Raw genomic sequence first — 16,435 nt, 5'->3', positions numbered from 1 at the left:
AAGATTTTGTAGGGATGCGGTGTTTTCAGAGTTATGTATTATTTTGTGGGCTAGTGATAGTTGATTGAGTTGAAGTAGTAGTGGTAGTTCTAGACAATTGAGTTTTTTTAGGCATTCACAGTGATGTGTTCTGATGGGAGAGGTTGTAACGAATTTGGCTATCTTATTATAGCAACTATCAAGTTTGTTTAGGTCGGATTTGCAGAGATTTGTAAGCACAGGGAGGCATACAGTAGGGCGGATAGTAGGCAAGTCCTCACTGTTGTAGTTTTGGAATGGTCATTGAGGAATTTTTTATTGCGATACAGTAGGCCAAGTTTTTTATGTACTTTTTTTTATGGTTATAGGCATATGTAGGTCAAATCTAAGGTGATTATCTATTTCAAACCCTAAGAGTTTGGTATGATTTGTGGGGGTGATTGTGGTCTTGATAAAGGAGGAGATGAAGAAAGAATCAGTGGGGGGGGTGTGGCTCTGTGGGAGCTAAAGAGTACTAGCTTTGTTTTACTTGGGTTCAGAATGAGCCTTTGGTTTGTAATCCAAGTTTCTGCTAGGGAAAATCATTATTTTGTTAGGGAGTGAAGGTTGTCAATTGATTTGGCTGCGCATATTATGGTGGTATCATCTGCATATTGTACTATTGAGGCTTTAGGAATACTGTTTGGGAGCTGATTGGTGAAGAGGGTAAAAAGAAGTGGCCCCAGGATGGAGCCTTGGGGTACTCCTAGGGAGACTGGTAGGGAGGGGGGAGTTGGTTTTGCCACATAACAGCTTGTTTCCTTCCCTCTAGGTAGTTTTTGAAACAGGAGATGGCAGGGGTGGTAAGGTTTAGAGTTGCTAGTGAAAGAAGGAGTTTATTGTGGTTAACCATATCAAATGCTTTGGACAAGTCAAGGAAGGTGGCAGATACAAGGAGTCCATTGTTTCTGTGAGTATTGACAATGTTGGTGAATTCTGTTAGTGCGGTGGTGGTGCTATGGAAAGGTCTATAGCCATGTTGTTGGGTTGCTATTAGATTATTTTCTAGGAGATATTTCATTAGTTGCTTGTGTATTACCCTCTCTATAATTTTAGGTAAAGGGGGTAGTATGGCTATAGGGCAGTAGTTATTGAGTTCCAGGGAGGTTCCCCCTTTATGTAGAGGGATGATATGTGATATTTTCCATAGCTTGGGTACTATATACTCGGAGATGGATCTGTTAATTAGGATGGAGACAGGATATGATATGTCTTCTGCAGCCAGATGGAGGTATTCAGAGGGTAATTTATCTGCGGCTAGAGATGTTGGTTTGAGCTTGCGGAGTAGTTTTTCAATGGATTTGGTTGGTTCTGGGTGGAAGCTGAACTTGGGGCAATTGTTAGTTGGGGTGGGGGGGAATTTGCAGGGGTGGGAATGCTGTCATAGGGTTGGTTGTTTGCAAGGGTCTGGATGGTTTCTGTAAAGTATTTATTAAATTGAGTGGAGATGTCTTTTTGGTTGTTATCTATTTTTGTGGGTGGGGTAGTTATTTAACCTGGTTGTAGAATAGAGTTAATTGCTGCCCAAAATTTTTGTGGGTTGTTCCTGTGCTTATCCTGTAATTTTTGGTAGTAAGATGTTTTGTCTGTTTTGGTGCGTTTTTTGGCTTTGTTGCGTAGTTAAACATATATTTCTCTGTAAAAAAGTATCCAAAATATATAATCACTTCCTCTACCATACTACATTCTTCCTATGGTATAAAATATATCATAAACAAGGAAGATGCAACACAGACAACATCATTACAGTAGAAGCCTTTACATTGGTGGCACTGCAGTTTACCACACAGGACGTAGTCAAATAAGTTACTGCTGAATATCACCCTGCATCCTTGTGTTTGAGTTCCTCACTGTCAAACCCCAGTGGATAACTGTCAGCTTCTGGATTGTCCTTGAAAAGAGAGCTGTGCACCTAAAAGGGTAATAGGTTCATAGGAGGTTACTAGACTAATGGTCGTAGGGCAGTTACAAGCCTAGCTAAGTTCAACTCTTGTTCCCTTAAGAGTCTAGAGATACGATCTATGTTATAAGCAGATTTATATCAGCACTGACTGCCCCTATCCAAGAGGGACACAGGTGAAACCCCTGGGGTGAATTTGTGGTTTCCCATCCAATCGTCCAAGTTACACTTAAAAAGGGTTAACGAGGGGCTCTGTTTAACCTGTATTGGAAGTTTATTCCAGAGGAGAGTTAACCTCTGGGGAGACATATCTCTCTCTCCAGCAAGTCCTGTTGATGTCACATGCTAAGTTCCCTAAAGTGAGTGAATCGTGTACTATTTGACTTACGAATGTACAGCATTTCCATTAAGGTAGGATCAGAGGTTGCTCTGTATGCAAGGTACAGGTCGCCTTTGAGTAGTCTATACGATACAGAGTATAGTGACAGTGATTTCAATCTGCCCACATACAACGTGCTGAAGACCCTGAATTTTCTTTGTAAGGAACCTTGGAGGTCTCTCCAGTTGCTGCAGGTGCCTGTTTAGGTACACACCAAAGGGAGCACTGTTATTGGCCTGATGAGGTAAGAGTGCGGGGGGTTATAACCTCTTTTGCTCTGGAAGCTATGCCCTTGCTTATGAAGTGAGCAACGTAGAAGGCTTTCCTTACCACTGTGGCGACATGGTGATCAAAAGGTTGCTGCCCAAATCTCTCACCACTGATTTAGAGGTTAGGGTGTTATTAATATGAAAATCTACAGGGACATCAACTTTGCCAAAGGGGATGAAATTGCATTTTTTTGCACTGAGTTTAAGACCATGACTTTGGCACCAATCATTGGTTTGCGTATTTCCTTCTTGAGTGTTGACATCAGTTTGGGACTAAATGACTGCTCCCAGTTTGCAGTCATCAGCAGACTTTGTCAGCCACAGACCTTTTGTTTTTGCTTGTACTTTTGAGAACTAGATTCCAAACAATAGGGGCCCCAGCACCGATACTTATGGAACACTACTGTTAATGGGTCTGCTGGTGGAGGTGGAGTCCCCTATTTTGACTGTATGTGTTCTGTCGGTGAGCCAGTTTGCAACCCACCTGACAGTATATGGGATGACCCCCCCCCAGCTGGGTAAGTTTTTCAATGTTACCTGAGTGGGGGATTGTTTCAAAGGCCTTGCCCATGTCTAGGTAGGCCATATGCACAGATTTGCCTTCATCCAGGGCTTTGGTGACAGTCTCGAAGAAGTCCACCAGGTTCAACAGGCAGGATCTCCCTTTAACAAAACTAAACTGGGTTGGATCAAGTGTTTGAAGGTCTCCTATATCCTTGTTGATAAAGTCCATGATGATTCTCTCCATGACCTTGTTGATGAGGCTGGTTAGGCTAATGGCTCTACAGTTCCCAAGGTTGGTGGATGCACCCCCCCCCTTGTGCAAGGGGATGACGGTAGCTGTTTTCCATTCAGCAGGGACAATTATTTTATTTATTGACATTTGTTAACAGGGTTGGTCCAGCTGGGCTTGTGGCCCATTTTCAGTAGAGACCCAAGGAGAAAAGCTCCAGTTACAGACAGTTTACACAGTATAAAAAATTCATAGCAATAAAAATATCATTTCACATTTAAGCTGTGGTTGAAAAGGATACCCAATGGTGCTGCTAATTCCTGTTTTAAACCATTGAGAACACAGCCTAGGATGTTTTCAGGTCCCATAGAGGCTTTGCTTTTGGCCTTGGAGAGAGGGTTAAGACCTGCTCTATATAGATATTAGGTGGGAAAAGGTGGTAGGAATGTTTTGGGGTATATGTGGTGGGGACAGGGGTGAAGTGGAGAAGTTTTCACTGAACCTGTCCACTAGCAGGGTGGCTATTTTCACTGGCTCAGTATACGTGATATCATTCACTACCAGTTCAGCACAAATCTGGGCTTTTCCTTTAAGGTTTTGGATGTAGCTAAAGAATGCCTTATGGTTATCCTTAGCTAGGGATGCTAATCTAGATCCACTGTTAGCTTTAGAGGACTTTACAAGATGACTTATTTGCTTGTTCAAGCTGAGAAGGGTGTGCTTCCAATTTTGAGATCATTCCTTCCTGCTCTTAGATAGCAATTTCTTCCTGTTATTATATAACCTGTTTATGGCGGATGTCCACCATGCAGGCTTGTTTTTTCTTGAGGATCTTGCTTTGGTCCTATCAGAATGAATGAGTCAATACAACTGTATAGCTATTTATACAATGCATTTGTGTATATCCCAGTATATCTGTCCTTGCCGTCAGTGGGGACAAAAGTTTTAAAGCTAGTAATGCCTTCACATAAGAGGCTATAGTTGGCTCTGGAGAAGATTTTTAAACTAGTTTCACCTGGGGGGGATCTGATGGTATCATTACTTCGAAAGAGACTGATTTATGATCAGACTTCACAAGGAAGGATCACACACTTGTGGTGGTGCACCATTCTACCATGTTGGTGAGTACCAAATCTAGAATTTTTTGTGTCCCTTGTGGGGGATGCCAACTATCTGCTCCATGGCATTTGAGTCAATGAAGTCCAAGAAAATGTGGGCAAGTATGTTTATACACACATAAACGAAGTAAACTGAGAACACTTGCGCCAAAATTCACCAATATTTTTGGCACGAGTCACTAGCCAAATCCAAGGTACAGTTTAATACAATTTGACACTTGAAACACAAAACCAGGTAAGCATGAATGCCACTTGTGCCTTATTTTTGGTTTTATACACAAATAATTCACCCTGTCTATAGACAGGAAGTTAAAGTCACCCATAACCAGGGTGTTTGGTTGTATTTTGAATGACTCAAGTAGATCCAAGTAGGCAGTGTGGATATCATGGTTCATGGAGGGGGATCTATTGCTGGTGATAACTTAGAGATGGGTCTTTCCTACAGTTATTTGCACATGGAGTAACTCTAGGGAATCATTTCTGGTTAACCAAGCTGGAGATGTATCATCTTTAATGACTATTGATCCTCCTCCTCTAGTTTTCAAGCGTTCATTTTGTGGTCTGAATGTGTGGAAGACATTATATCCCAGTACAGATGGGGTGTTCTCGGCGGCCTTAAACCAGGTCTCTCTGACTGCACAGATGTCGGCATTTTCCAATGTGATAAATGCTTCCAGTGACTGCAGTTTCAGATTTAGACTCATAGCATTTAGCAGCATAACCTTAAGGTTGTTTTTCAAGGATATTTTTATGTTGAGAATTTTGTTTTTGTGACATTGCCTGAAAAAGGCACTATGGGGGAGTAAAGAGCCTTAGCCAGTAGCCGAAAACTCAGAAGTGACAGCTGGAGACCATCTCTGACAAAGCATCGTGGTCTATCAACCATATCATCCCAGGCTGATGGGTACTGGATCCGCTTAGAATGTTGTAAGCAAATAAATAAAATAGTGCACAACACTCAGGATGGAGTTTACATTTTTTGCTGTCAGTTATGCTCCTTTAAATTTCATTAATGATTGTAGCCAGGATGTGTGGTAGACATAGTGCTGCTACATTTTATTCTGTGTGCAACCTGGGTTTCAAGGTGTGTGTCTGGCTAGACCCACGTGAGAAAAGGAACTTTAATACAACTCGATGCACTGACAAACAAGGACATACCAAATGTTTTCAAAGCATATAGTTACAAATTCTGGAAAATATCCCAGCTTGAAATGTACGCATTAGGTGTGTTATGAATATCTCCCTGATCTCAGATCTGTTCCTGCTATACCTTTATTTTGAAAAAGGATCACTAAGTCTTGCAGAAATGAACAAAAAAGTCTTGCAGAAATCATGCAGTTATGCACAATGGTCATACCAAAGTGTTCATTCTCAAGTATTTTAAGCGCCCGGATTGGCGTAACATTTTACGCGGTCTTTCGTAAATAGTATAAATACTGAAGTTGTAAAGATTTTTAATAAAGTTGCTTGTTTTTTTTTTGTGTGTGTATTATCATATTTATGTTATTTAATTTTGCTTTCTTACTGCTTTATTGTTCTTAATCGATATGCAAGCTGATCGTGTCCCTCTTTCTCCTATGAATGAAAATGTCCTTGCCCAACAGCTTAAGATGTGTATTCTCGGGGATCAGGAAAACCAGGTACATGTTCCTTAAAACACTACTTTTGCTTAGGAAAAAAAACTTTCCCCTTTATATATTTAACTTAATTTACTCTGTTGTAGCCACCCTCTGAAAACACGAAGATTCTTTTAGGTGGAGTCTGCCCGCAGCAGGTGCCTGATAGTCAGTTGGAGAAGGTGAGTGGGGTTAAATGGTGACCTTTTTCACTAGGAGATGCTTTGTGATTAAACGGGGGCTATTATTACTGGGGGATTATTTGTAAATTGTTTCGTCGCCTTCATGCGAATCTTCTTTTTGAAGTCTAAAAGCGGTGAGGATGAAGAGGGTGCTCTCGAAACAGAAAAAGAGCCGTTCTTGATCAAGAATCCACGAAGGTTTGTCGTTTTGCCTATTCAGCACGAAGACATTTGGAGGATGTATAAACGAGCAGAAGCATCGTTCTGGACCGCAGAAGAGGTGAGCAGAGTATGAAGAGTAAGTTCATTGCAAGGGTGTAGCCATAACCAGTTATACTCTCTATAATCTACAGACTTGTCATTCAGAAATACCTTTTTGAAGCTGTATTATATTATGTATACAGTTCCCAAAATTGATTCTTCTAAGAAGTGCATAACGTATTGCATTTTTATTTTAAATAACACCACACCAAAATAGAATAAGCTTTTTTGTATCGGAGGGTAACTTAACAACAAAACTTAGACCTTGCTGCTATGAAGTCCTTAAGCTAAAAACTGAAGCAACATCCGGGATTCCTGATGCATGTATGAGGAGAGAGGATGAGTTCCCCTTTTCCTCGAATTAATCTTAAAGTAGTATTGGTGTTGGTGTAAATATACTCTAAAAAAAGAATGGTGTGCGTCACTTAATTCTGGCTACTGTGCTTTTAAACGCAGCAGTCAAATAGTGTGGAATGATTACTTCAGTGCATTTGATGGCTCCAATAACTGTTCATGCTACATTTCAAGCAGAATACAGAAAGCTTTAATTGGGTAGCTAGTATCCTGATGCAAGGTTTACTTGTGCCCAAGTTGTTGGATGGGTCTCTTTTCAAAGTCTCCAGTGTAATATGCATGTAGAAATCATTATCTTTCCACCAAGCTAATTTTGCTACCCTTTCTATTAACTTTCATTGGGGAAAGCTACTGCTGGATTTACTTCAGGGATGCCTTGCCTACAGCTTTCCATAGTCTTTAAACTGAATTAAAGATGCTTTCCTTTTGCATACCATTAGTTGTGTTGTCTCCAGTATCTTGACAAATGTACTACTCTACCTTAGTTTAATCAAAACTGGAAGAAGGTATAAAAGATGTAGTTTCCTACAAAACCAAACTGATAAATTCCTCCCGCATGCACATAAAATATAGACAATGGCTTTTTCTCAGTCTGCTTATACATTTAGTAACAAGCTATTTAGGTTCATAGGTTGGTATCTGCCTGAAGGCATAAGCCTAGCCAGAATGTTTGTTTGCTTTCGCTGCCCACGTCATCCCTGAGGCAAACTTCCCATCCACTCGTCAAGGTTTCTTGAGTGTTAGCGAGGAACTCTGCCTAATGTAGATTTGGATCTTGTTCCAAAGCATAGGAAGTCTCTGGGACAGATCTATCCCTCCAGCACGTCCTATTTATTGTGATGAGGTTTAGATCCCTAGAGCATGTGGCTAGGGATAAAGCATGTCCTTCCATTCTGGGTTGGACATGGCCTTGTATGTCAGGCAGAGATCACCTCTGAGTAGGTGGTATGCAACAGAGTAAAACTTGTTTCTTCAGTTGAGCTGCATAGGGCATCTGTTTGAGGCCAGTGATCCTCTTGGTGAGGTACTTCTGTGGTCTTGCAGGTAAGGTACATCCCAAATGGGGCGTTGTACTCTGGGTCTGAGTAGAGGGACACAATTACCTCTTGATCTGGATGCGAACCCTTTTGTGATTAGGTTGGGCTACGTAGGAAGGATTTTGTAACTACTCTGGCAATGTGATTATCAAAGGTGAGATTACTATCTACTTGGGTCCCCAGATCCCTGTATTTAGGGGACTACCACCTATGTGGTAGTTTGTGGGTACTTTTTGTTTTTCCAAAGGGGATGACTATGCACTTTTTGGCATTTAGCTTGAGGCCATGAGTTTGGCACCAGGTATCTGTCTCGGTGAGACCCTTTTGGAGGATGTCTCAGCCGGAGAGTCAATTATAGCCCCTAGTTTGCAGTAGTCTGCGAACTTGGTCAGCCATAGTCCTACTGCGCTTACCTGTACCTCTGAGAAGTATATGCTGAACAGGAGGGGTCCTAGGACTGAGCCCTGGGGAACACCACTTCTATCGGACCTAGCTCCTGCAACTCTCACCATGTGGGTTCTGTCCATAAGCCAGTTGGCAACCCATCTTGTGACGTTAGGGGTTTATGCTCAGGCTGGTGACTTGTCTATAATACCAGAATGGGTAATGGTGTTGAAGGCCTTAGCGAGGTCTCGGTAGGCAGTGTACCACCTTTCCCTCGTCTATAGCCTTGGTAACCGTCTCCTAAGTCCACCAGGTTTAGGAGGCATGATCTGCCCTTAAAGCCAAACTGGGTAGGGTCCAGTGTTTGGAGGTTCCCAATGTCAGGAGTTCCATGATGATGGGCTCCATAGCCTAGGGTGAGGTGGGTCTGTTGTGGCTCCACCTTTGTGGAGTGTAACCATTGCTGTTTGCCACTCTATGGGTATGTAGCCTGTGGAGAGGCTGAGTTTGAACAGTGTGTTCAGGTGAGGGGTTAGTTCATCTTTGAGCTCGTGTAGGACGCAGCCTGGGACACCAGTCCTGTGTTGGCCTTTTTGGAGAGGGCTGTTTTAACCTGAGTGTCTGATTTCAGGGACTCTACATTCTTTGGTATGGTTATGGGCCCTTTTGGGGGTGAGGGGGGGTGAAGTTTGCACTGAACCTGTCTGCCAGGATGCGATATCTTGTTGGTTCAGTGTATTTTGTGCCATTCTGCACCAACTCCCGAGTAGATCTGAGTATTGCCACTTAGATTCTTGAGGCAGCTAAAGCATGCCTTGTGGCAACTAAAGAGTGCCTTGTGGTTATCTTAGGAGTCCTTGCCAATTTTTCTTTCAAAGCTTGCCTTGGATGATTTTGTGAGGGATCGTAGTTTCTTGCTGTTACTGATCCGGGATGTCTTCCCTTAACTGTACTAGTTTTCTACTCTTGTATATGGCAGGAGTCCACCAGACTGGTTTCCTTTTCTTGGAGTGAGTCTTGGTTTTGCTTGGGATGGCACGATCCATGCATTCTTGTAGCTGCCCATAGAATGCATTAATAAAGGAGTTTGCAACTTGTACAGTGTTATCCTTCAGCATGGGGGCTTTGAAACTTTCCACCTCTGTCTTAAGTAACTAAGTTTGCTTTTGAAAATTTTCACTGTTTTCTTGTCCAGGGGTGGAGGTGGAATATGGATATCCAAAGTGATTTTGTTTATGGTCAGATCTAACTAGCAAAGGGTTTACCTCTGGTGTGGAACACTGGTCGCCCATGTTGGTGATGACCAGGTCCAATATGCTCTCACCTCTGGTGATGAGTGACCAGATGAACCAGGGTGTTTTAAGTTTATAAATTCTAGGAAAAGTTGGGCAAGGGAGTTGGTACTTGATTCTCCCAGTTAATGTTTGGGTAATTTTAAATCACCCAATATTAGGGTGTTTGGTAGGACCTTGTTTCCAGAAATGTGGAATGGGGGTCCTGGGACATGGTGGGGGGATCTGTAGCAAGCTAAAATTTGAATTGCAGTTTTGCCCATTTAGTTGCACGTGGATGATGTCTGAAGCATTGTGCTGTCACTAACCTGGAGGTGTGGGTATCCTTGAATATGGATACACCCCCACCTTTTGTATTTCTGTTTGGGTTCTGTGGCTGAAATGTATGTTACGAGTTGTAGCCTGGTAGTGCTGGGGTGCTCTCTGGAGCCTTAAACCAGGTTTCAGTTACTACACATCGATTTTTCTCCATACTGAGTGCCTCGAGTGCATGCATTTTGAGGTTTAGACTTCTGGCATTGAGTAGCATTACCCTCATTTTGTTACTTGTGCTATTTACAGCGGTGAGTTGTCTTTTTGAGCCTTTCCTAAAAAAGGCACTGGGGGTGGCAAGAGCCTTGGCCAGTATTAGAAAGCCTAAGGGTGACAGGTGCAAGCCGTCTCTTATCGGAGCAGTGTGGCTTGTCAAGCCAGTCATCCCAGGTGGGCAAACTGGATCCCCTTTGAATGACACCAGAAACTTAAATTGTTGAAATTGAGAATTTTTTTTTATACCGTGGCATCATTCTTGAGGGCAGGATGCTAGTCAGGGTCATAACGGCCTGGGCTACGTGATCAGAGCTCTCTTCATATAGTCCAGGGAGGTACAGCTCAGGTCATTCACACCAACATGGACAATAACCATATTTGCCTGAGTGCTTGTGTTATGTGGCGGATCCTGGCACCTGACAGGCAACTAACAGTAACATTCTCCTTATTCAGCCTAGTGAGTGGGACTTCAGTGTGCTTGACTAGAGTTGCCTATTACTAGTAATGTTGGGTATGTTTTGCCTTAAGGGCTGTGATTGCATGGCACACTGTTTTTTTTGTGAAGTATGTGTTTCATGGCTTGTGTTTGGGGGGGGGGTGGAGGTTGCTTGGATGTTTGCTTTGGAGGTCTCTGGTTTTGCAGATTTTTCTTTAGAGGCTGCAGATTTTTATTTGGAGCCTCCTCAGTATGTTTTCGTGTATTTGTCTTTTGCTGGTTTAATGGGTCTATAAGACTGGTGGTGTGATGCAAGTATTTCCCTTCTCTTGACTGTGATCCTGTATTGGGTTGAGAGAGCTTAGCCTCTAGTTTGGCTGTATAACTGCATCTCTCGCATGTATTAGTGTTTGGTAGGAGAAGGGGGTTGTCTATGTACATGAGGCAGATGTAACATTGCCTCAGAATGCCCAGATTCACCAGTTTGGAGAGTACACCTGAAACTGCCCTTTGGACATGCCTGGATAGGTACAGTGAACTGTCTTTTTTACTGGAGGGTCTAGTGCTAGGGTTTAAGTGCTTGCTTTAGTGCCGGGCTGAGAAATTAGTGGCTTAAGTAGTCGAAAGTTATACTGTTACATTTAAAAGGGAGCAGTGGGCCATTCGGCCCTAGTTTGATTAAGCAGTACTTTGTTCTCCTGCTTTATGGTATGGTACATAACTTTTAACCATACTAAGTCTTTGTATCCCTCTAAACTTTGGGCTGAGCCAGTAACTGAGTAAAAATGGCTGAAGCCTCCTACCCTCATGTGATATAGTAAACTATTCTGCACATAGGCTGGAAGCAGATTGCATTGCAACTCCATGACTGGGAAGAGTCCAAGGAGCTGAGCCCATATTTAATTTACTTGAGTGATGTTTCTCCTTTCAAAGTCCTGGGGGTTGGGGAGGGCAGGTATAGTGGTAATTGGTCTTAGGCCTGTCCCATATGTCTATCTTCGTCGTGCATATGCTTTTGTATACAAACTTAGTACTGTTAAGATGCCACACTGGATACCCCATTTTAGTTCTTTGGAGCTGTTGTGCTAGTGCTCATACTTGCTGCCATCTCCATTACTGGCTTGGCATCTGCTTTTTCCCCTAGCTTTAAGTGACTCCCAAACTAGACCTTTGGCTTTAGTTATTGCTTAGTATGCCTTCTCAGCCAGCACCACAATTAAAAATGTACAGTAAATTTATATCAGTTTTTGTATGACTAAAGGTGTGCTTTTATTAACTTGTGGTAACCTGGTTCACAGGTTGACTTGTCCAAAGACCTGCAAGACTGGGAAAATATGAAACTGGAGGAAAGATTCTTCATCTCTCATGTACTGGCATTCTTTGCTGCGAGTGATGGAATGGTTTTGGAAAACTTGGTAAGTGCCAAGTGTGACTTCTAGCATCAACAAATGTAGACTGTAGACAGTTCCATGTCCCACCCCCCCCCCACATAAGAATGTATATGTAAAACTGCCCACCTGACGATGGGTAGGTGTGCAGTGCTGGACAGGCAAGTATGGCTGGAACTTCTAAAGATGCAGGAATATGCATGGAACTGGGTGTTTAGTCTGATGGGAGGGGGCAGGGGAGCTATTAAACTTTTAGTCCAGTCCTTAACAGTGGAAGCTAAACGTAAGCACACATCTTGGGAGGTGTCCTCGTATGCTGGTCACTGGAAGCAGACCTGTCACATTTCGGCATAAACTGGGTTTGGGGGGGGGGGCACTATAAACCAATAGTAAATGATACTACATGCACCAGGGTTTTGGTCCATGAGCTAACAAAGATGGCTTAGTGAGGCTATGATTAAAGTCTCAGTTGAAGCTTGCGAATGGCAAAAGGGTGGGTGGAGTTGTGCATACCTCAGCTGTACAGATTTATGCTATTCATACCTCTGGACATTCTGCAAAAGTCTGTACAGTTGAGATTTTTGTTACTCTAGCAGCTTTACATTTATAAGAGCAATTTACAATGTCCCTATTTTGGGGCTTTGTCAAGATTTCTTGTGCTTGAGGTATGATTCTGTAACAGTTCCCTTGGACCCCTTCAGCCAGGTGCAGGTAGTGTTGCTTCTGCAACCTGCTTTGGGGGGGGGGGGCAAACTCCTTCCTCTTTGAAGCGTCCAATTATAATTGGTTGTCTACTTTTTTTTTCTTTCAGATAGCCAGGTTTGCTCAAGAGATTCAAATACCAGAAGCTCGCTGTTTCTATGGATTTCAGGTAGCAGTTGAGAACATCCACTCTGAAATGTACTGCCTTCTGATACATTAAGGATCCACAAGAAAGGTATGTTTGGCAAATGACAAGGCCGTAAGTCTGATCTCTTATTGCATAGTTAAAGATCCGATTCGGCTTTCTGAGAAGCCCAGTGCTTTAATCTAGGAGCCATGTAGCTTGTGGGGTGTTGGCAGCATTTACCACTGTGATTATAGCAGCACTTACCTCTGCAATTGTATGTTAAAGGTACATATTTTCCTTTCCAGGGAATTTCTATTTAATGCCATTGAAACACTGCCCTGTGTTAAAAAGAAGGCTGAGTGGGCTCTGCGCTGGATTGGAGATCACAGAGCACCATATTGTAAGTTAACTAAACTGCATATCATAAATTCTGGTGCTGGGGGTGTTCAGTGCAATTCTGTGCGGGAGAACATTGACCTTGAGCTTGGGCTGATTGCTGTCCACTAAATTTGGGACTAAAGCACCCTGTTGCTTCTTAATTTGGAGTTGTAAGCTCCTTGGCTGCAGTGCAGTATTTATCTTTACATTGTTGCTTGGATATAAAAGCTGTGAGTCTTAACTGATGCGAGTTAGTGTGACTATAGTGTGACTAGGGTGGCTTTGCTTGAAAGTCTATTGGAAGAGCTGCTGGTATTGGTGGGAGAAATAATTTGAGACTTAAATTCTGACCGATATGAAGATTATCAGTTTTACTTGAGGTTTGTCATCCATAGCTAACTTTGGACAAGCTGTAAATGCTCATGAATTCTGTTGGATAACTAGAAATGCACTAGTCTGTCTCACTAAAAACAGGTGAGCGTCTTGTGGCATTTGCAGCAGTAGAGGGGATATTTTTCTCTGGATCATTTGCTTCTATATTCTGGCTGAAGAAGCGAGGTCTCATGCCTGGTTTGACTTTCTCTAATGAACTAATAACTAGAGATGAGGTAAGTTTCCAGTTCCGAACTTAAAAAAAAAAAAAAAAAAAAAACTGGGGATGAGAAGTAGTACTACATTCTGACATTATGGAAATAGTATGACAATTGCTTTCTACATTCCAGTAATGTGCATTGGAGTAATGTGCCTTGGTTAAACTCTACATTTCTATTGCTATACTGTGCTCTGTTAAATCGAGGTGGTTGTGGTTTGGCAGCACTGTAGTCTGGTTCCCAGGTGTCATAATGGCACCCATTCTTGTTTGCAGTATCCCTGCAGGAAGCAAGCATCTCAGAGTTGTGCATAAACCTAATTTTGTTTTAACATTAAAGGATTTTTTCAGGTGTTGGGACAACTTAGTAGTTGTCTTTGTCAAGGTTGAACCATGGGCTGGATACCTCCACAATGTCAAGCTGTGACTAAAGCTCAGATTTTGCTATGGTTAGTTTCTTGTACTAAAACTAGTCCTACCACTGCATATTTTCAGATTTGAAAGGGGCAAATGTACAAGCTCGCTAGTACTACATTTATGTTCACTTTAATTGTGTTAGCAGTGCAGTGTTGTGGGTTTGGCAAGGGATTGACCTGAGCTGCATGCCACTACCACCTTGGCAGACTGATTTTTGACCTTTTGTTTAGAACAATGGAAAACGTTAAACAGAAGATGGTAGCTATGGAATAGAATTGCACACCTCTGGGGCAACAAGTCCAAGCTATAGTGAATCTAAAGGGGCTTGTATGGTTAACCTCTGTGTGGAATTTGACATAAGTCAAGGTGAGAGAACTGAGGGTCCTTTGTAGTAGGACAGTTTCTAGCAGTAATATGGGGAAATCTTCCCCAATCAGGTGTAAATGTGTGCAGTAGAGGCTAGAAGCCTGCTAATTGCCAGGGAATTTGATATGGAGTTGGCTTTTTAAGTACTTCCATTTGACACTAAACTTAATGGCAGATTATTTCTTGGTGCATTTAATGGTGGCTGAGATGGAAAACACTGGTATTGGTGACTTGCTTTTACAATAGGCTACAACTAAGAGGCTATGACTTTTACATAGAGAGGTTTGCTGAGAGGTTTGGTGTGCTGTGTTCACTTCAGCCTATGTTTACTAAATGACTGGAAGAGCTGAAAGGTGAGAAGCAGAGATGCTACTAACGAACAGCACACTAGCAGGATTGGGGAATTAACATGCTTGTCAGTGGAAGGCTCATCTTAACTACACAATGCCATGGTTGCCTGGGTCTGGGCTACATTACAGTACGTATTACTTAGTAACCTGTCTAGTCCACTTCAGGGAAGGTTATGAAGCTTGAAGCTTCAAAATTCACTTACAGGAAAGGTGAGTTAAGCCCTGCAGTAGGTAACACTGTTTGGAATGGGGTGCTTGTTAAGGTAACCTGGTTAGTATATTGGTAATCCTGCAGTCTCTAGCTCTCTTGTATAAAGAGCTAATTGGTGTCCTAAAATGTGTAGATGGCCTCTGCCCTGGGTGCACAAGACAGTTTGCTAAATGCTAGTTTAAAAGCAGTCAATGCTAAATGCTAGTTTAAAAGCAGTCGATGCTAATTTGCTAAATGCTGCTTTAAAAGCAGTCAGTGCTAATTAAAACCTAATGTCTCATTTGAAACTTTCTAGGGACTGCATTGTGACTTTGCTTGCCTGATGTTCCACCACTTGTTGAATAAGCCCTCTGAGGAAAGGGTGAAGGAAATAGTCATGGATGCAGTAAGGATCGAACAGGTATGTACTCTGTGGCTAATGGAGAAATTGATTGGTAATGACATGCTCTGTGGCAGTAATGAATGCATCTGGTATAGCCTGTTTTGGCTGGAAGCCTTTGCAGTCTTTAGAAATGCATACTGCATGTGTACACTATATACAGTAACTTTGCATTGGCATATCCTTGTTTTTAAATGCTTCTCTTGCTAAGTGGAGTACATAATGTGCATTTATCATGCAGGAATTCCTGACTGAGGCCTTGCCAGTTAACTTGATTGGCATGAACTGCAACTTAATGAAACAGTACATCGAGCAAACGGGTTAATGATGGAGCTGGGCTTCAAAAAGGTAAGCATCTCCCATTACTTGGCTATACCTTTATTACCTTGAGACACTAAAGATTTCTTTTTTTCCAATAGATATATCAGTTTGATAATCCATTTGACTTCATGGAGAACATTTCTCTGGAAGGTAAGACCAACTTCTTTGAAAAACGAGTGGGAGAATATCAGAAGATGGGAGTCATGGCTAAAGCAACTGAGAAGACATTTAGACTAGATGCAGACTTTTAATTTCAAGCACTGGACTTTTTGACGTGGAGTATCCTGAGTTGGAGCACTTCAGCTCCAAAGTAATGGATTACAGGCACCAAGATGGATGGAATTGTTAAACCTAATAAGACTAACATTAATATAAATATTAACTGAAAGCAGAAAAGGGTTAATAAACTATCCTGAACAAAAATCTGTTTATAATCTGCATGATCTACAATTGAAGTAATATTTTGAAAGAATCTATCTAAATAGCACACTTGGTAATATGAACATACTTTAACATGTAATACTATTGCCAGCTTGGTAGGAAACAGTATGTTCTGGCTTCAATAGGGAATTGACAGCAGCTCACAAATGGGCAATACTGGGACTTCATATCAGCATTGCAGTGTTGGTAACCCACTAACCAACTGGGTGAGAGATGCCACTGTCTCCTGGTCCACCATATTTTTCCATCATCAGAAATG

At 42.1% G+C, this 16,435-nt stretch overlaps 1 protein-coding gene across 1 annotated transcript; it reads left to right on the top strand.

Moving 5' to 3' along the window:
* Positions 1-5,889: 5,889 nt before the first annotated feature.
* On the top strand, positions 5,890-16,173 carry RRM2 (ribonucleotide reductase regulatory subunit M2). The gene is given in 12 exon segments (XM_044085799.1): positions 5,890-6,057; positions 6,141-6,215; positions 6,340-6,495; positions 11,806-11,922; positions 12,707-12,807; positions 12,809-12,832; positions 13,030-13,124; positions 13,577-13,710; positions 15,331-15,435; positions 15,656-15,725; positions 15,728-15,762; positions 15,834-16,173. Coding segments are annotated over 12 exon segments (1,158 nt in total). The 5' UTR covers positions 5,890-5,964; the 3' UTR covers positions 15,987-16,173.
* Positions 16,174-16,435: the final 262 nt, after the last annotated feature.

Source organism: Protopterus annectens, chromosome 1.part1 (assembly GCF_019279795.1).
Source record: "Protopterus annectens isolate FY-2018-M chromosome 1.part1, PAN1.0, whole genome shotgun sequence".
Taxonomy (NCBI): Eukaryota; Metazoa; Chordata; order Ceratodontiformes; family Protopteridae; genus Protopterus; species Protopterus annectens.
Note: the sequence above shows the minus strand (reverse complement) of the source record. Positions and strands in the feature narration are given on the sequence as shown.